The sequence below is a fragment of the Temnothorax curvispinosus genome, unplaced genomic scaffold, assembly GCF_003070985.1.
Source record: "Temnothorax curvispinosus isolate PA1 unplaced genomic scaffold, ASM307098v1 QBEX01004860.1, whole genome shotgun sequence".
Classification (NCBI taxonomy): Eukaryota; Metazoa; Arthropoda; class Insecta; order Hymenoptera; family Formicidae; genus Temnothorax; species Temnothorax curvispinosus.
The window spans coordinates 504,010-526,224 of NW_020214640.1; the positions used below are offsets into that span (position 1 = coordinate 504,010).

General features: G+C 36.4%; 1 protein-coding gene across 6 annotated transcripts in view; it reads left to right on the top strand.

Moving 5' to 3' along the window:
* The window catches only part of LOC112454176 (zwei Ig domain protein zig-8), a 267,122-nt gene that overhangs the window by 119,448 nt on the left and 125,459 nt on the right, over positions 1-22,215 (top strand). Inside the window, exon 1 of one of the 6 annotated variants that reach the window (XM_025015417.1) lies at positions 20,957-21,272. The exons of 4 other annotated variants lie outside the window; for them this stretch is intronic. Coding sequence is in view for 1 of the 2 variants with exons in the window: in XM_025015416.1 (XP_024871184.1) it covers positions 22,163-22,182 (20 nt within the window). In the remaining variant the exon portion in view is untranslated. Of the gene's footprint in view, positions 1-20,956; positions 21,273-22,147; positions 22,183-22,215 lie in introns of those variants that run through there. One more of the 6 variants, XM_025015416.1, reaches the window with a different exon arrangement.

A 22,215-nucleotide genomic window follows, 5' to 3' on the forward strand; every position in this document is an offset into this window, starting at 1 on the left:
CATAACATACATATAAGAATGATGCATGGAGAATGATTATGATGCATTATAGCGCGGGACTTAGTATTTTATTTCTTCTTTCTAAACGTATATTGTAAATTGCAGTACAATGTAATACAATAAAATTGATCTTTGTTATAATAAATGCCAAGCTATAGAGACTAAGAAAATTAAAAAACTTAACGCGGCGCGCGGCAATAAAAGTGTTTAATGTTTATGAACTTTGAGACTTGTTGCCATCGAATCAACATATCTATGTTACTTACGCTTCTGATGCTAATAGCTCCAATAGCTCCTTGAAATCGTTGGAGTGGTTTTTTTTTAAATCTTGCTGCCGGCCCGCCTTTGCCGCGCGAGGACGACGGAAGGAAATAAAGGCGAGCATCGCCAAACGCGATATCGGCGGAACAGCGGTTGTATCGCGCGTGACTCCGCATGTTTAAGTGGCATTACCGTCGTATATATATACGTTCGTACGTGTTCCAACAGATTGCGAGTGTCGACTTGCGGATAGGAGAGCGTGTTTGCGAGCACGGTAACGGACGCGGGAAAAGAAGATGGAAGACTTGCGCGCACGTTATATTCCCTCGCCAACTTGCCACATTCGACGTGAAAACAATCTTCTTCTTTCCCGCACATGCTCGGCAAAGTCATAGTTTATTCTATCCAGAATAGATAGAAAGGAAATTTAAGGCTCTAGTCGCCGCGCGGTCGCAAAGACAATTTTAACCGTCAAGTCACACGCAGCGGTGTTATAAATCAGTAAATAAAATGTTGATGTACATATACTTTTTATACATACACATTTATTACGGAATTACATAGTCTTCGAAGCGACAATAACTTTCAGGTTCTGATAGGTCGTTATAAAACATCTGATTTTTTTATGTTAAGTTTTACTCAATATTTGCACATAATTATATTTTCGTAGTTTTCTAAGTTTTCAAGTTGCAATAAGTTTGCGAAGAAATGTTAATAGTTCAAAAATTAGATTAAAATATTATTTTTATTTTGCGATCTAAAGTAAAATAAAATATTGCAAGAACAAAATAAAACTAAACTCGTAAAATAAACTCAAAACTTGATGGTAGTATACTAGAGGAAAGCAAATATTATTGCAAAAATCGCGACATTAGAGATGTGAGTAAAAGGAATTTAAAAATATTTAATTACTTTTCTGTTTTAAATTTTTTAAATCTTATTAATTACATTAAAAATTACTTGCAAATTAATAGAAATAATTGAAAAAAGATAAATATGCAAGATTTATTATTTATGTAACAGACAATTTTATCTCGATATATGTTCGGATTTCTCGTAACATTGAAAACTCTGATATCTATTTTTGGTAAATTACATCAACATAAAAACAAAGTAAGTCTCTGAAATTATTTCGACCTGTATATATCTTTTCAATCCATCTTAAGATGGCAAGTACAGATTTCTGCTTAATAATTTTAAAGAAGAAAGAAAAAGAATAAGCACAAATATTACTTTTGTTGCTCTGGGTTCACCTTCTGGCATTAATAATATACAATTAGACTTATAAAGTTTACTGGAAAGTAGGCGAGGTAAAAAGCCAAGGTAGCTTTGGCACACTTTTCTTATCCGTGAGATCCGTGAGATCGTCCGCGAGATGCGGTTTAACCCTGGAAATAGCGCAAGCATCGTACACGATCTCGCCACAAGGCGTTTGCCAGTTACGACGTTTACCACTTTCAGGCTTAATGCATTCTGCGTCGTGCATAATCTCGAGATACGCATTAAAAAGACCGCGATATACCTGCACTCTGCATATCCATGATCCATTTCCGCACCTCGCAGCTTGTGTTGATACGCACGTACACGTGGAGTCTATTAAACGTCGCTACCAGTCCGCGAACCTTAGAGGTAGCTCCGATAGCTGCAAGCGACGCTGAAATATCCCTGTCGGATTATCCCACCGTTCTACTGCGGTACCCAAATCGGATTAGCAACGTCAGAGGATGTCATTAACTTGACCCGCTACTAACTAATTTCACACATCTGATCATCCTCAACGATCCGCCGATTACTCCTTGGCTCGCGCTCGCCGATTCTAATCTTAATCATATGTATACAGCATTTAGATCGGGGCGATACGCGAGACCGTATGTCGTGCATTAAGTTATGTCACGTGCGTGGTATTAAACGATCCAGTCGTTTTTCCGCGCATTTTATTGCGCGTTAATCAGCGCGTTGAATATTCCGTGTCGCCGCGCGCTCCGTGCTCCATGATATATTCGCGTGTGCGAAAATATTTACGTTGCGCCGACGTATTTGCCTCTGACGTGCCCCGCTTACTACGGGAGCACGGCAAAAGTTGGGACGTACAAATTCGCGGCTAATGTCGAATGTCGTGAAAATCGTTTAAAATATATAAGTTAAAAAGTTGCGCCCCGAACGGAGTTCCGCCGCATCTCGTAATGGAGTTTGCGCAAATACCACTACTACATACCCAGAAATCCTGAAAAGCAGCTTAGCCTGTCGATATTTTCCAGGATCACGTAACTACAACTCAACCTTTAATCTCCCAGGGGTGACAAAGGTTATGCCTGCGGCGACCTCGCGAGCTTTTGCACCAATCCAATGCATACGTAAGAAGCTTCGTCAGATGAATGCAACCTTGGTTACTTTTCCAGGCATCTCTTCATTCGAATGTCTGACAGCTTCTCCTTTAAATAAATTTCCTCGCTCGGTTGAACAGGCGCCAGCTATGTTACAAATTACTCTACGCGTTACATATTTATGAAGAATATGCCATCGCATTTATCATAGGATCCACAACCATCCAGCTCTAACTTGCGCGCGCGTATACGTTCACGCGTCACGTGCTTTAAACTCTCTGTGCCAGTTGTGCGTTCTTTATATATAAGATTCCTTTTGCTCGCGACTGCAACGTAACATACTTTTAATATTGGAACTGTTACATTTTATTTATCTTTAAAAGACTACATCTTTACGATATCATTTCCTGGCTTTACGTTTCTTGGAGCAATAGCTGCTGGCAATAGTGTTTTAGTATTAGAGTCGTCGTATCAGCTTCACGTAGCAAGATAGGAGTATATCGATTCGCGGTTAGCGTTAATTTTATGCAAGAACGAAGATGACATCGTAGTTACGCTCCCGGGAGCTTCGTCGATCCAATGCATACGTAAGAAGCGTCACCAAACGGGCGCAAGCACGGGTGTACCCTCGGCAAACGCTCCCCGCAGGCCCATTTATCGATTCCACGCCAACGGAAAGCTTTCCATTAGCGGCGTACCAAGGCGTTCCTGTACGTGCTGTACACGTTGCGACGATGTGCATTTACTACCCGTTCGTACCGGGGACTCTGTCTATTGTAGCCGGTCAATTGCTATCGCGGAATCGCGTACAAACGTGTATCGAGATACTTACTTACCTCGCTGCCTGCGTACAACGATGTGCACGTCCATTATGCGTAATATGCCCAACAACAAATCGATAACGCGCGGCGTATAGGCATATAATACGCGTATGCGAAACTCGCACGTTTTTCATTTTATAATCGGATCGCGCGCGTGTTAGCGACCGACGAAAAGTAGTACGCCGTTTCCGCGGACACTTTGTCGATCAACTCGGTTTATGTCAATCGCGTTATTGTGCGCCTATCAACGAAAATTTATTCCAATCGAGTAGACATATCGTATCGCGAAATGAAATAAAGTCGTGGAATAAAAATTAAATGAGAACGGATGGATAGCGGCGAGCGTGAATGTGTTGTCGATTTTTGTTTTAATTTTATTATTTCTCGATCGAGATTTTTCTCCATCGAACATCGAACATTGAAAATTAATTAAAAACATACCGTGCCTGTGCATGTTGTGCTTGAAAATCATGCAACTTTGTTAACTACATTCCTGCCCGTGAAGAACAAGAGTCCGGTTTGCACGAATACGTTTATTTTACGGAAATAAAATGGATTAATATACATCATCTCGGTAGACTAACAGCATGTGTCAAGTTAAACGGATGAACTAAAGCTCCGGGGAAGCAAGAACTATTATAATGTTACAGCGCTATTATACTTTGTCTTCCGAGCAACTTTAAATGCTCGGCGGAATTTCATGGAGCGGAAATGTACGTTCCATTAACAGTTTACGATTTTAGTAAATAATGTACCCATACGTATTTGTTTCGGCGAAATGTTCGATCCGGTGAGTTCCAATCGTGCCCGCCCGTGTTGCGATTCACATAAATCTATTAAGCTAGGGAAAGTAGCGTAGAGAAATGTCGCAATTCCAAATCGCGCCGAAGTAAAAAGGATCACGAAAACGTGATGTGAGAAACGCGTTTTCACTTCTCCCGCTCGAAAATAATAGCGGTGCAATGGACTTTATTGCCCTAGGCGCTACACCATGCAATAAAATGGGATACGCACTTTTCTCTCCTCTTGCCTCCCGCGTTGCAGCGTATAATATGTCGCGCATATGAAATGGTTGACACGAAGGGCGTGAAATGCGTTGAAAATTTCGGACGTTCTGCCAAAGCCGCGTGTTCTTCCTGGCACTCGCTCTTTCTGGCACATAAATCCCAATTATGTTCCTTATTATTTTTATTTATTATGTAGTTGTAGTATTTAAAGCAGTACAGCGCGCGCGCGTGAACACATTGCTTACAAAACGTGAACATCTGCTAAGAAAAGAATTTATATAAAGAAATATACTTTCGTCGATTTGAAACAGATCACTTATCATCGTGTAATTATCATGTAAGTCTCCGCAACCTCTTTTTTCTCTCTTTTACATACGTTTATGCGTTTAAAAAGACAAATAAATCCTTGATGAGATTATTTTTATGGTGGAAAAGACAAGGGATCTTTTCTACGACATATGAGCCCATAAATAAAAAACGCTTTATGTGTCTCGAGACACATATGACACCGTTAAAAATGCAAATACTTATCAATAATTTATCAGTAATTACGGCGTCAATATTTTTATGTAAAATGAGTTGATTATGCCAAATTAACATTTTATAACGATATGACATTTTTAGCAAACAATTACTGGTTTTGGAATATTGTAATATTTTTGTAAATTTTGCTACAATATTACAATGTAAATAGACTGAAAAAAATTAAAGTTAAACAAGAGCTTTTTTACGTTAAATATTTCATAAAATTAAAACAATATTTATTCGCAAATTATCAGTTTTCCAAACTCAACAGATCCTAATATTAATGTTCTCATTATTTTTAATTTATAAAGTTTGTAAATGTTCTTTCTATGGAATAAGAAGTAAAGTTTTATAAAAATTTAGAACTCGGTTCTCCTTTATTGCTCATCTTTGGGAGAAAACTCCGCTATATTTTAGTGTTCATGAAAAAACAATGTGACATTACACACGTGGACAGAAAAGAAGAAAATATTTTATACCTGAGGTTTTTTATACCTGAAAGTTTTATTTTTAAAATCATATTTAATATTTAATATTTCAATTCCACGCTGAATGTCTCACGGAATTAAAACATTTCTGAAAAACAATCCGATACAATAATTTCCAAATAACAATTCGTTAATTTTCCATCTTCTGTTCATTTGCAATATTTCCAGAGTGACATATACACGGATCACGGATGCGTATTATATACAAACATTTATGCGCAATTATTAGCAAGCACATTTGTGCTCTCCGTATGACGTGCATGCGCGTTAGATTTCGTACGATAGATTGAATGAATGCATCGCGAAGAGCAACATAAGATACGACGTGTATACGTATGGAGAACGGCTCGCGCACAAAGTAAGTGTGCGAGCGAAAAGAAACTAGAAGGAGGAAATGTAGAGAAAAATAGAAAAGCGAGGGAGATAAGAAGAATCTCTGCGAAGGCGCGAGAATTATAAGGAGGCGACCGTGCAAAAGGGAGGAGGAAGGAAGTCAGCATGAAAAGTGTGCCGACTTTTATTACTCGTCGTTCGTATCCGTGTACGTACACTCGCGCGCGTATGTAGTTTTCGCATATATTCCGCTAACGCTGGACCCGTCTCTGTATGCGAGGGCTGAGCCGCTCTTGCACCATCCCACCCACCTTTTATATCGCCGAAAATAAGGTGCACGGTCTATCAAGCGGCTGTCGCGACCATTGCCAGCAAGGCAAACATGTCCCGCCTTTTTTTCGTCTTTCTCGCGAATAAATAATTCGCTCGTGTATATACGCGTCACGTCAAATTAAGTGTTTATTATCCCCTCACAATGGCGGCGATAAATTCCTCGGAGCGGCAGTTAGTGCTTCTCGAGGAAGATTCGTGTGCTACTCTCACAACGAACGTATGCATGTTTATGGAAGGCTAACGTATCATACTCGCGTCTCGTGTGAATTTTCTCCAATAAATTTCGCAACGCTCATATTTTTAACTTTTAACAAAAGCGCTGTAGATCTTGCTGTTCTTTTTTCATTTTTCACTTGTATTTCTTTCTTGACAAATACGTTGTTTTATTTATTTATTATATATTCATATTCTTTTGTTCATTACCTTTGTTATTATAAATTGCATCTATTGTATATTTTATTCTGTTTATTCATTATTTAAAGTATTTAAACTCTTCTAATATACGATATACAGATTATGTATGTGATTATGAAAAACATACTTGATAAAAATATATTTCTATAATTATATTTTCTACCTTTAGAAGAAGCACAAACCAGAAAAGCGACGTTCTAGATAGGAATATCAAACGTAAACAAGTATAAAGAATACTTGTGCATTAATGTAATGTTTTTCTAATTTTATCTTTAAATATAGCACTAGATAATATTGCAGCAAAAATATGCGATTTTTAAATTTTGCAAATTGTTTTCAAGAAAAGTGATATACAGATAAAACGCATCCTCTTTTCTGTCATACGTTACGTGCAAAATCTCTACACGAGATTTTTGCAGCCTTCCTCTACCCCGCTTCCTCCCCAGTAGCGAATCGTCAATTCTATCCGATGCAGTCGCACATTGCGCTTTAAAATTCACGCGTCAACGGTCGATATCGCGATGACACAGATATCTCGCCCAATAAGAGGAGGCTGCATACAGGAGATTCTACTACCCATCCGCACGGACATCGATCCATTTCCGTGACACGTCTACGTATATGATTTCAGCCTTACAACCGGATATCCGTTTCTCCATTACTCCTACCGAAGAGCTTCGTGAATCGAATTTGATTATACTTATTGTTGTCCTAACGAGATAATGCGCTATAATAAACCAAATTATCTGTAGCATTTGGACTATAACGAGAAATATAACGAGATTTCCGTATTCGAGCTTCCAGTTAAAAAATGCATATTCCTACATTTCGATATAATATTTATTATTATTTCGAAATCAGGGCAATTATTGTTATTAAAAAGAAAAGAAAGATATGCATAAAACATTTATTATCAGTTTACAAAATTATATTGTTATAATTCCGTAATATTGAATGTATCTTCAATACACTTTTAATTAGAGTAGGCTGTAGGTCAATTAATCTGGTACAAATAAAATGTAATTTTAATACGAAACGCAAGATAGACTGCGTTACAAGAAAATAATAATATTTCATATATTTTAAGATTTAATTTGTGTATCGTCTCTTCTCGCAGATTAAAATGCGCAATTTTTAATTCATCAGCGTACTCGTATCACATCAGCCCCTACTTTCGAATGCTGCTACATTGAGGACACTTTATAATACCGGTATGACGTTGTCGCAGGAATTCTCCTTTACATTACGTTGCGATACGTTCGACCTAATTTTGTTCTATTAATTAGTACTCTAGGACCGCGATTCTCACTCGAAAGCCAGGAAGCCGCGCGGCGCTTCCGAGAACGCTTCGTAGTGCATAATTAACGGTGGGAGCCTTCCCGGTGCGCTCTCGGAAAGAGAAACGTGCGGCTTTTGAAGTTACTCGTACACTCGCATCTCAGTATAATGATCGATTTTTTAAAGGTTCGCCGATTTGTTAATACGCAAACACAACTTTAATTCAACCTCTTAAAATCTGCGCCGCGCGTTACGCAGAGACAGAGTTAACAGTAGTAAAAGTGACAGATTTTTCCGACCGCGACATACGCACTCGCTGTGTTTCACTGCTGAAGGATTTGCGGGATTGCTTTGATAGGCGCGGTCCTACCATTTCCATCAATCCGATTGTCCCGCTTAACGTTCGTCGCGCGTTCTCAGCGTCTGCGCATATGCATACTCTGATAAATGTGCAAAGCGCTCAAGTGATACAGACTGCAAACCAGAATTGGCTTATATAATAGAATAAATCTATTATGCTTCTCTGCGTGTGTACGCTCTTCTGTAGAAATAACTACGTAGCGATTTAAATTGAATAGAGAAATTTATTTCTTTGAAATATGCGAATTTTGAAACTTTCTTTTTTAATCTTTTGATCTAATAATTTTATTCTTCACGATTCTCAATATTCTCTTATCTTGTTTTATTGATAAACTAAAGGATAATGTATCGATTATATAATATCTTTTTATCTTTAATATCAAATTACATAATATCTTTAGTCACAATGTCTTTTAAAAATATATGATAGAGTCTTATTTGATGAGAATTCTATTTTTAAATTGTTTGGAGCCTTCGTGCGTCTTGATGCTTCATAAGTTTTTTACATCCTGTTTTTGCTGATCTCACATGCGCTTAATTCCCTTATTATGCAATCTGGTCTATCATTTAAATGATTGCAATAGATGGGATCTTGCCCTGTAATATAGAACGCAGACAATTTGCATGTCGAGAAGTCGGGCAGCTTTATAAACCCGCCTGCATTGTAATTCTCAGCGTAATGCCTCGAACCTGCAGATGCACTTGATGTAAGTGGAATGCAACAGTGCGTATCACGCGCGGAGTACTCATTCCACGAATCATCATTCCATTCACCGGTGTTCGACTTGCGGAAGTTACGTTTGGAATTTCTACGTGGAAACAGAATGCACTTGAGTAAAGTTCGTTAAGGGTGCTGCATATGACTTGTATTCATCGAAAATACGGTATTGATTTGCGCAGAGTTATATTTTTATGCATCCGCAAGTGCAATAGCGAAAATAATATATACATATATAGTTGAGTAAGTAAGTAAAATAAACATAATGTGTAATAGGCTTGCACTTATTTGCTCGTTCTATTTTTCTTTTTGATATAACAGCAGAGAGAATCTTATATAAAAAACTTACAACACATATCATCAATATACGTTATATGATTAGTGATATAATTATACTTTTCGTATTAATTGTTGTGTACTATATATAAAAATTTGAATTTTTTAATCGGAGATAAATCTAAATTAAAATTATTTGCTTAAAATTACTACAAATAAGGCTTTCTCCTTTTACAATGTATAAATCATGAATAACATCTGCAAATTTATTTTTTAATAAAAAGATCAATACAAAAATATAGTGCTGTAGGGGAATTAAACGAAAAATATCATATCACAAATGCATTAGATAAGATTTGTAGAGATTAACGAGATTTCAACAAAAATTTTCGTTGATACTATGACAAAATATTAAATTATTCGATCCTGAAATTACGTTTTTATGCGTATTATCGACTACATTATTACATAGCAGGCATACCATGTGCAGTGGCATGGCACTCGTCTCTTTGGAGCGCTGGTATGGCGATTATGCCCATGTATACATATACGTGTAACATACCAAAAGATACGGTATTTGGGTCATTTATGGAAATTTGATAGAAAATGAATGCAAGTATCTTATCAGCTATTCATATTGCTTTCGTGTTGCGAAATTACGTGGAGCTCATGTCGCAAGAAATTCCAAACTGTCGACCCCAATTTTCTAAGATAAACATTGTAAATCAGAGCCAACGTTAAACATCTGTAATACTCTTTACACACGCACACATGCACGCGCAAATATAGGCGATGATAATGATAACTATTAAAATACGTAACAGAAGAAAAAACAATTAATATGTTAAATTTGTAAATTACACGTACGCGTTGACATAAAGAGATATATAAAGATAATATTTGAATAAATTGCAAATTATATGTATATATATAGGATGATGTATATATACAGGATTTAAAAAATTGTTGACAAACTTTAAAGAGCGTATAGAAAAATCGGAATAGAACAATTTTCAATTAGGAACCCACGTTTTCTGAAGTCATCTTGAGTCGATTCAAGCCTTTAAATGTAAGGAACTACATATTGCGGACAACATACCAATGAAACAATCTGTATTCGCACAAAATTTATTTAAGTAGACAAAGATCACATGAACTTATATTGGCGATCACATTTAATGCAGGCATTGCATCGTCGAACAAAACTCTGGCGCATTCTCTCAAATATCTCAAGCATCTCCCGTCCCACCATGTTAGATGCTGCGAGTATTCTGGCAAAAAGTGTTTCTGAGTCGTCTATCGATGCCTCGTAAACGAGGCTTTTGACGTGCACATTTCACAGTCAACTCGTACTGTAACCAACCGAATGCCTCTTCGTTTGTACTAACTCAGAATTACTTTGGACAACATGGGTTTCTGATCGAAAGTTGCTCTATTGATTCTATTCCAATTCCTTCAATTTTCCTCTAACGCCCCTTAAGTTGGTCAACAACCTTTTGAATCACCTTGTATATACATATACATATATAGAATATATGTGTAGACTCGAGAGAAATTTTAATTTGATCGACTAATAAATTTTGCTCGAAATTTTACTTTATGTATTTGATCATATGGTAACAAAATATAAATTTTCACAAATGAACGTTGAAGTCAAAAGTTACGCGTCATGAAACTCGCGCAAACCTCTCGTGATAATTGGTCGTCCCTTCATCGATCTCGCATGTGCCCTGGATTTTGCTATATATTGTTTTACGAATGTGTCAACGCGCACCGAGCGCATGCGGGAATGAGACTGTTTTAATGAAATTGCCAAACTTGATCAGCTACGTCCGTATTTATCTGCATACCAGTTACACGACTGCTGAAGTAATGCGCATTACCGAGAGTGGGGGTGTTCGGTTGAAACGTCATGTCCTTTACGCACGGCCACAATCGTGCGCTACGCTTCCGGATGCGAATTATATTGAATACATGGCGCGCAACGGACGATCGTGCTTCTGTGAAAAACCATCCCTTTGTTGGGAAATCACTTGTGCTTCCTGGCGAGCACGCGTAACATTTATCGGAGACTGCCAGCTCAAGCTAACATCGAACCGGCGACAAAACGCCGTAACGCTGGTGCACAACGGGTTCAAGATTAGTTTAACCCTTTGATCGTCGCGTTAATTCTACCGGGACTATATATCGCGCCCCTATCGCGCAGATGTAAGCACAGGTGTGCATCTCTGAAAGCGTGCTAAACGCTCCCACCTATTATCCCTTTATCCATGAAAGTTGTCGCAAAATCTGCTATATTTTGGCATATTTCGTGAAAGAAGCGCGATGTAGAATACGTAATTTGACATACGAATATATAATTTTATTACTTGGTGAAGATTGCATAATTTTAGAAGATTACATTAAGTGACTTCTGCAACGCGCTATTCTAAGGAGAGATATAAATAGTCTGTGCTTTTCTCGGTAAACCGATAATTTCTTCCGAGAGAAAGTAGAACAAGCCTTGCTTTCGAATGACAGCATATCGTGTATATCGCTTTAATTGTTTTTTATTAATTAATTTTTTCTTTTACTTATCAGTTTTACTGTATTATTTGAATTTTTAATTAGTTAATTATCCGTTTATATACTCGGCACAGTAAACTCAATAAATTATGATTTGTAAAAATCGTAAAATTATATTGAAATTTTTATTCTGCTATATATTTATACACCTTACAAAATTTTTTATGTTATTTAGATTCTTTTCATACATGCTCAGATATAAGCAACATTTTTAAGTTACAAACAATTAAAATCTGTAGTATTTTTTACAAACTTACAAGTTGTTAGCCTCATAAGAAAAAGAGCTACGAGTAGATAATAATAAAACCTTATTTTTCGTTTAATTTTAATATCTAATTTTAATTTGAGACAATCTTTGAGATATTTGAAGCTAAAAATTATGAAACAATGAGAAAGAAAGATAACACCTTTACATCATTATACATATAGATAACTGATGATACTCAAATTTTCCTAAGCAAAAATTGGTTTCAGATGACTCAAAGAATCTGTAGATAAAATGCGCTATATGTCGCGAAGGGCCATGTATATATATACATATCTTTATATATGGATCTTTCTATCTTTATTCATAAGTATAGCTGAATGCAGAATGTACTTTAAAATGATACGTTCATGTTTAATAACAGCCTAGAAATTATACAATATAAATTAAAAATTTTATTATTTTAAATATATAGTATATATTCGCGCTCGTTAATTAAATTTAGCCGATTTATGAAGTGTTTTGATTAAATAACGAATTTAATTAAAACATTTCCAAACGCAGAAGTCGAATGTTGTTCAGATGATACTTGGTCGGACTATGCATTCTCGAGATGAGTCCTCGATGAATTTCTTTCCATTCGAGGGTTAACGAGTAACAGTAACCAGGGCACCAGAGCTCATCTCGCTCACGAATTCCGCCTTCGTATCTGCGATGATGTAGGCGTCGCTTTTTTTTGTTCTATCGAAGGGCGAAGGGGAGGAGACATCGCATGGAATTAATTAAATAAATGGTGGTCGTCGGCGTTCATTGGAACGGCGTAACGGCGGAAAGGCGCAATCGACGCCAGGAAGGAAGGAAGGAAGGTATAAACTATAGAGTTAGGAACGTGGAAAGGTTTCCCTCCATGAGAAGGTCTCCCTCGTTCTTACGTTGCCATTTTGTCACTCCAATTTCCCCATTTACAGCTCACCAAGCCCATTATCTTCTAATGATATTATTAACTTATAGTATATTTTTGTGCGATATAAATATATGTGTAGCGCGATGAAAAGACTAAAATTACATTTATTACTGATATATGACTACGTTAATGTGTGATTAAATTACGACAATATTTCATAAAGTTAGTAATTCAAATAACGAATCCTGATAAATTTTCAACCTGTCTGATGCCATAAAACGATATTTCTCTGGCATTTAACGTGTTTGAAACTTCGCTACTGCAATAATTAGGAATTATGACAAGGATGAACGGGGGAGTTAAAAAATTCATGGAAATGAATACAGAGGGTTTCACCTAAACTTTTAATGTGCTCCGTATCGGCATACCATCCATATTTCTCGGAAAGAAATTAAATTCTGTGGCGTAAATTTAACAAAAGTGCTGAATTCTCAGATAGTTGGCGCGAACGGGAATATGTTAAATATATCGCGGTATCCGTGAAATTTTTTTTGTTTTAATTTTATAATGTCACCTTCCTTCAGCGACGACATTAATTTTTCTTTTAGATGGTCCTTTTTAACCTGCGTTGCACCTCGCGGTGTTGAAATCTAAAAAGGAAATTTGACGTTATCTCGAGGGATCGTCGATCATTTGTAATCGTCTCGACGGGCGAGATGTTAAAGCGCCCGCTACGCGCTATTGGTCTTTAATTTCGCGATTATCCGTTCGACTGCGATCTGAATCAGAGACGCTCCCTTTAGTTTCCAACTTTCTTTCAGTTCTCCTTTCTGTCTACCTCGATCCCTCGTTTTCCCTCTCTTCTGTTTCTCCCGCGCGCCACTCATTATCGTAATAGAGAATAATTTCTTAGAGCGCAGCCTTGTGCGATGGCTACAAGACCGATCCGCCCGCGAGATTGAGGTCGTCTCGAATCGAATACAAAAGATGGAAAGAGAACAGAGAGCGGTAGTAAAGGAAGAGAGTATTCCACGGAAATTGAGGAATAACGATCCCCGGGGATGGAAGGGACGGGAAAAATATTTCGTTACCTTCTCGGATTTCTTCGTATTTTTAGATCGACTTCTATTAGTCGCATTCTACTTGTTCGCACGGCAATAATGCGATTTTAATTAATTGTTTCTCTATTTTTATGTATCTCGTGGACGATATATATCGTTATATATACCTAAGAGATTTATTTATGCGACTAATACATGTCGATTTCAAAGTACAAAGGAATTCTGTTAAATATATAAAGAAATTTAAAAAGGTAACGAAATATATAAATAGATCAGAAATACATTGCGTTTTTTACTTTATAATAATGTTTCTTTTTTTATGAAGAAAATCAATCCTTTCCATCTATAATTTTTATATTTCTTCTAAAATTGATACAACTATAAAATTATATCGTGTTAATAATAACTTTATAAGAATATGAATTCTCAAAACATTAAAAGCATATCTGAAGCAATAGAAACTATACTCATATATATATCATCATGTGAATTTTATTAATATACTGCGCTAATAAAAATAACGAATTTCTTCTGCAGAATAATGTTTAATTTATTTCATTTTTTTTTACAAAATAATAACATTTATTTAACAGTTTATCCCTAATTATCATCTTGTACTTATTAACTAATCAGCTTTATATATTACAACCTTAATGTTGCAAAGATTATTTTCTTAATTATGGCGATGTAAAAAATATTTCACACATTTGCAATTTTTCTTTTTGAAATAATTTATTGCGCTCCCTGATTAGCGACTTATCGCTATTTACTGGGAATAATTAGTTTCACATGTCGTCACCACAGCCGAAGAAGCAGCCTCTGGCTTGCGCACGTTCGAGAAACTTTCTGCGCTGTTATTCAATCCCCTGATGAGCACGATTAAGAGACTTTTCCAAGCTTAACTTCGAGCCGCAAGCTAGTCAAAGAGACGTTTCGATCTGCCTCCAGCAAGTCTGCCTTTTGCTTTTTCCCCTCTTTCGCTTCCTCTGCCGCTCCAGCAACTTTCTCGCTCTCTCATCGGTCGTATCCCTGCCGTTTCTATGCAACGTGCCCTTTCTAAAATTAGTATAATTAGCTACAATTCTGAGTGGAATTAAAGTTGGGGATAAGATTACTTCTGTTCTTCCTATCTCATTCCTCGAGCGTCGCGCGTAACATTTCGTCTTTTCCCTCTTGCAATCGCGGCGTAATAAATAAGATATAAGATAAAATATATATAATAATAATTGTGTTTTTTAAAGAATACAATTCTTAAAATTGATTATATTCAACATTGATGATTCGAAAATTGTGTCAAAATATGTCCAAAAATAAGCTTTAACAATTTCATATTTTAATTAAAATCTGTCAACGTAACAAATACTAATAATTAAATATATAATTTTAAATCAATAAACGTTTTTCTGCGTGATGTAGGATAAATTCTGTCAAGTTCATAACCATATATGTACAGACATATCGAGAACAAGAGAAGTTAGAAATAAACAATTTCTTTTTTAAAAAAATTTCTTATTGTTATCCTGACGAATTTGATGAATATCCGTTGCCGGCGTGAAAGTTTTACGAAACGGAAATATATCAGTCTGTCGCAAAAGTACATAAATTTGTCACAACCAAAAACAAATCCGAATCTCCAGATTTCACGAAACAGAAAACTGCAGATTAATAAAATCATTGCGATTTGTTTAGTCTAGTCTACTCAACGATTGTCTAGATTCTAGATTCAATAGAACCGCTCTATTTCATCCTTTAATCGTATATATACTTCGCGATTTATTGCTTCTTGTACTTATTATATATATTATACATTGGTAGCACGTTGCATTCCATTTTCTTGTTCCTAATATTTTATTCTGATATTTCATTACGCCTTGGTCGTTTCAGCACAAATACGCGACGAAGGCAGTACGGAAATAAGTCAAGTTGTAAGTTACTTGCATACTTTTCTTGTTACGTTTCGTTGAAAACACATAACTTGTTATTTGACTTGCTTCTCTGCTGGGTTCGCGTAAACTCGTCGTTCCGTTGCGAACGAGCGAAGCCAGTAGAAGGGCAAGGTAGCGAAGCAACTTGTTCAGCTTCTTTGCCGCTTTTTGTTGAACTTGGTTCGAAGCCGACATGAGTCGCGATAGACTTGCTATCTTCTACAGGTCTCCCCTGTGGCTTGTGTTTTACCGAAAGACGCGTTCTCGCGAATTAATGCACGTTATCACCGGTAGACATTTGACTCGACTCGACGTACGGCGTATGGCGCAAGTAAATATGTGCCGTGGGGATTAAATTCGGGCGCGCGCACGAGATTATCTTGGAGATCTTTTCATTTCCACTGCGGGTGGAGAGAAGACGGCAACGAAATAATGACGCCGTTCCGACAATCTCGGCCGGAGCTCGTTTTTCTCTTAACGAGAAACACACCTTCGTTACCCGCGGGACGAAACGCCAACAAACGGACATTGCCTTCCATTTCGGTAATCTTTTAGCTCATCTAGGAATCTTTAACGCTCGAGTATTCTTTACAATATGATATAACTTCAAATGCTCAAACAGATATTTCTTATTTGAAGCCATAATTCTTAAAGATTTTTCTGTAAAATTGTATGTGAGAATCCAATACATAATTTAAGCCTAATTATATTTTGCTATGGAATTCTTGATTATTCTCAATTAAGGTTAAAGATACGGCAATTACAAAATAAAAGTGTAAAGAGAAATATATTTGTTATTTTTACAAGAAACTATAAAATTATAAGAATAGATAGTTATACAACTATCTATTTTTCTAGGAATAGATAGTTATACAACTATCTATTCCTAGAAAAATATTAGTATATAGTTTTAGCATTATTTCCTGCATATAATACGTAATATTTTTAAACTATATCACTAATTACTTAATAGTAAATTTTCCAAAATGTTTAAAGCAATTTAGAGAAATTATAGAATCTCGGATTAAAAGTAAATAAAAACATAAGTATTAACGATCAATGCTCATTGGATTAGAAGCAGAAAGGAACAAGGAAGTTGTAGATTGTTTTCTTGTTTTTGCCGGAAAAGCTTACTCACTAAAGCAGGCGCCCTCAGAAACTGATTAAAAGCCCTTTGAAAAGTTCTTTGATTAAAAAGTCCTCAAATACGGGACACGAGTTATTGAACACGAAAGTTTTCCTGCGAAAATGAAAATTTTCAACTTATTCTTGAAATATAGATTTGGTATTATTAATGTCTGTCATTTATATGATTTATCACTTAGTACACTTTCTTAAACTTCGATTTTTTCTTAACTAAATAACCTAATAACTGAGAAAATTTTTAATTGTGGTATAGTATGTACATTATATTTCTTTTAATTAATTCTCATTGAAAGCACGAGTTAAAAGCTGGTATGAATTATGCAAGAGATCCATTTAAATTAAAAAGATTCAATAAACTATTATTTGTTAAAAATTACAACTATAACTTGCCAATTCCGAAACTACCAAATTTATTAAGAATAATGAATTCTGTTTTACTTTAATATGTAGATATATATTGCTTAAATATAGCCAGGAAAAGACAAGGTCTGAAAAGAGACAGGAATAAATATTCAAATAAAATACTCGAACTGCGTAGCAAGTGAAAGGCTTTAAAGTACTTTAGTGGAACAAAAGCGTATAATTGATGCAAACTCCCAAGCGGAAAAGTTTTGCTGCGAGGGTAAAAGCGGATGGCCGAATCTGTCTGATTTGCAGAATTGTTGAAAATGGAACAAACGGCGCGTGCCAAGTTTCCTTTTATACATCGAAATAAAATTAAAGAGCAACGTTTGTGAGTCTCGAAACAACGTTAGCCGATCATTGACACGAATACATGGTATAGCATACCTGAAATCGTGGATATGTGACTTCAGAAAATCCGTCTAACGCTGCAACGCGTGGAAATCGACTTTGTGCCGCTTGTCTGATTCTTGATGTAAGATGGGAACGGGTCAAAGAGATTTTGCCCAGCGAGAATTTGCTGCCTCCATTAGTGCAATAGCCAACCGAGACGCTTTCGGAGTAAACATTTGCCGGATAAAAAGGGAATACCATTAGCGTGTCGATGGCGAGGCGAGTGCTTGACGGTGCGCGGCGCGGCGCGGACGGCTCGAAAACACTTTGCGACACACGTAATGCCTGTAACAGGTCGTCGCCTTCGGATATTTACAGAACGATAATTCGCAAAGGATTTACTTTTGCAGTCGAAAACGCACCAATGACTCGCGTCGCGTCCTGGGAGAAGAAGTTGCGATCCGAAAACTTTCGTAACGGAACGGCGGAGAGGGGGGGAGGGGTTCAACGACGAACAAAAGTACATAAAGCACCAGCTCGATAAATAAGTAGCACGACCAGAATTCTCTAACTCGGACAATAAATTCTGCGCTGTTACGAATACCTCCCTCGCGCTTTACGCTTGCCCGGAGTTCACTTTCGACTTATCTCTTAATTAATTAAAAGTTACACTGGGTATTTCGCGACTATCTGGCAATCCATGCCATAGCGCCTCGCAGCAGTACACACCAATGTTCATCAGAAGTATTTTGACATTTATTCAGACATTTAGAGAAAAAAAGAAGAGATACTTACAAAACCTCCTGTATTAAAAACTATTCTAAAATTAAATTAAAATTATATTATTGTTCTATTAACTACTTTTACTTTTTTAATGGAGTATTTTCGTAGAAAGAAGTTTGTATGCACAATCAGAATCTATTTTTTTAATTTCTTTAATTTCTATTTGTATTAATTTCAGCTTACATTAGTATGTAAGTATAATCTTTCAGATTTACAATAACACTGCGTGTATTATACTTTTAGATTAAGGAGAATGCCAGAGGTATATACCGCGGCGATACGCATCCGTCAATCGGCTCATGCTTGTTCGACAAACACCAGCAAGATTAAACGCGGAGATCGTGTCCGCTTGCCACAAGAATCAGACGCAAATCGTGCGAATTATCATTGAGGCTCGAATCCACGCGTCAACAAATGGGCGTTAGTTATGTTCGCTAATATTGACGTAGCGTTAATACTCCAAACCGTGATCTATTATTCCATTAAACAAGATTTCACTCGGGGGAGCGTTTAGGAGCGCGCACAATAATTTCTAGCTTGCTCGCAAAAGCCTCACCTGCCTCATGAACTTTTTCACGGTGTGCGACCTCCAGTGAATACCTACCGACGCTACTCCGGTTAGCTCTCGTGAAACTTTTTCCGAAGCTCGAGTTTAAATTGAAAGCGAGCTCTAAGCGCGAGTAAAATCGTCCGTCGCGTCGTACGAATTTCCCGAGCGGGCACAAAGATAATTCCAAAAGTAAGCGTGTCAACGATCCGAACCGACGCTAAGTAGGATTTCTGCGGCGAAAATCTAGGACTGGAGACGTTAAGACCAGCTGGAATTCGAAACGTCGAAACTTTCGGCGCGCATAGTTCACCGGAACAGCAACATTCAGCCTTCGTATTCTCCGGAGAATTTAATTGTGTGGAATAACAATTTATTCGTTTATCGTGCCGAGCAAAACCTTTCAGTAAAAAAAAAAGGAATAACGAGATATTTAAACTTTTATTCGTAGAAAGCGGAAAGTAAATTTCCATACGCCAAATGAAACTCGTCCAGCGTTTGTAATGCAATGTGATTACCCGGATAAATAATTTCACTGCACATTTACGGCTTTTAATAAAAACACGTGTTACGTAAAACAAGATTTTAATGCGTGTCAATTTCTTTTAGTAAGAACAAATCCTAAAATCTTAACAACTTTGAAGAATCGCGAGAGTTAGAAAATGGAATAAAACCGTTTTATGATCACATTTCCTAATTCTTTCTTCCCAATTAGATCAACATTATTCTATTAAAAAGTAAAGAGTTTCAAGCCAATTGGCATGATTAAATGTGTCTGACTAAAAAGTATATGTTTTCATACAAATTCATGAATTTTTAATATTTATGGTTAGGATTCAGTATTTATATAATAATATTCAGTATTAAATTAAATGTATTAAAAATTAAACATGTAATATTTAATTAAATATACAATCTACCCAATTAACCGATGTTTTTTTACACAATTAATAAATATTTAATAAATATGGTCTTCAAGATTATTAATATTTAGCAATATCGTGAATTTAATAATATCCTATTTTGTTATACATATACGGACTGCTCCATTGCAACTCTTATCTTAATTTAACATTTATTTCTTTATTTTACTTTCCAAAATTTGCGCCAAAATAATTTACATATTATAAATTATTAATACGAGTAAAGTAAAATCGTCAAACATAACATTCGTAAAATATAGTCATCGTTAAATATGGCACAACCAGATAAATGCTGCGTATATTTGCAATAATTGAGTCATCAGTTTTATCATTATAATACGCTTCTGTTCTAGATAGATGGGCGAGGCAAATAAAAAATATTTTCCATTAACGCTGTCAGCAATATTCGCAGTTTATTTAATCCAGTGGATTTAATACAAATAATAATTGCTACCGAAGCTGATGCTGATTGCTTTGAAATCGAAATTTTGAGCGAATCTATTTAAAGTTTTTCATAAAACTGACTGTAAATAAAGTTTGATATTTTCAAACAAAAAGCAAATTTTCAATGAAAAAATTGCACGGATAAATATTAGATAAACTCTGGATATATACTATTTTAAAATTGAAAATTGTACGAATGAAATGCAAATGTCATTCAAAGATTGTGTAATTTACGTTTATATATTTGCATTTTTTTCTAAGAAATTTAAATTTGTTTTATTACATATTGCGTCGTACAAATCATGGGAGATGTAAATATTTTATTCGTTCACTACTGTTACTTGTCGCGCTAGCAACGGGAACGGGGCAAACAGCACTAACGAAGCCATGTTTGATTGAGCATCAATTATAACTCGATCGTTCAGGTCATGGTTTATCATGGTTCAGGTTACATCGAGCAGAAAACAGCATAATAAACGATATGTATCACATGACTCTTTCACAGTTTGATTATGAGGTTTTGTCAGGGTTATCTCACTTTTCTTCCGTATTGCCACATGGCACTCGCTACAACGGACGAGACTTTAACAGTCCAATTAACCGAATGGTCGGAGTTAGTCGGATTAACGGTCGCAAGAAAGGAATGTGTTTTCAGAGACTCCGCAAATTTTCCGTGTATTTAATCAGCACGTGCGGACCGTGTAATTGCGCGTTACGCAACTCTCGGACAGATAAGAGTGTTACGCGAGCTAACACGAGCTTAACTCGTTTGTTCGTTATGGAATATAATGCGTCAAGCTGTTAATTTTCTCGAAGAAGCAACGTCTTACGCAATCTGAACTCATTAACGCTGTCGTCCATTAGTCCTGCCACCCTCTCTATTTCGAACTTTGAAGGTATACCTTTGAAAGTGGAAAGCTTGCCCCGAAAAATCAATAGTATAGTCCTGGAATGTCCAGCTGCATATTCTTATCAAACTATCAGTATAAGTTATTAAACATTATTATACAAAGCATTTAATATCTTTTAGTTTAATTTAAGTACACATTTATTTCTTCCCTATTCATGAATTTAAAATTAGAATTTAATTTATTCTTATTTAATGCAAAGCTGCAATCTTTTTTGCAAAAAGAAACTTTTGTTTTCCACAAATACTTTTATAAAGAAAAATAAAATTCTACCATCAAATATCTTTTAAAACTTTTATCTCCTTTAAAACAGTTATCCTTAAAAAAACGTTGTTAAAATGTTAAATTTTATATTAAATTAAGTGAAGAATGAAGTTTTGTTATACATAAATGTAGTTGTCTCTAAACAGTAATTTATTAACTCTTTAATTTCCACAATTGAAGAGCAATTGAAGAGCGCTGTTTGAAATTTTCGACATTGAAACGAACAACGGTCGTCTTATTGGAAATTTCAATGTTCACGTTGAAGAAAACCCGCGCGATGTCTATCGATCAGAATAATTTTGAATTACTCGGTGAATTCGCTGCCAGGAGGTCGCCGCGAAAATCGAGGTGTCAAAGACATACTTTGCCGTTACGAACTACCGCGGAATTAGCGGCGTCGCGTCAGCAATTTTCCGTTCCGTACTTTTCTCACGGCGGTATACGTCCCTCATTTTCACCGCTTTCGGTGGCGTAAATTTATTGCTTGTGCAGTGCAGTGCAGCGCGACGCAGCATCGAGCTTCTCGCTGGCGGGCACCGACGGCACCCCGTGTCGCTCCGAAATTGTTTTGCGCTTCGAAAAGCGTGCGATATCACGCTTATCCGGAGAATCTGATGCGTCGCACCGAACAACTGTGAGCCGCTGCATGTGTTGCACGTGCCAGAGC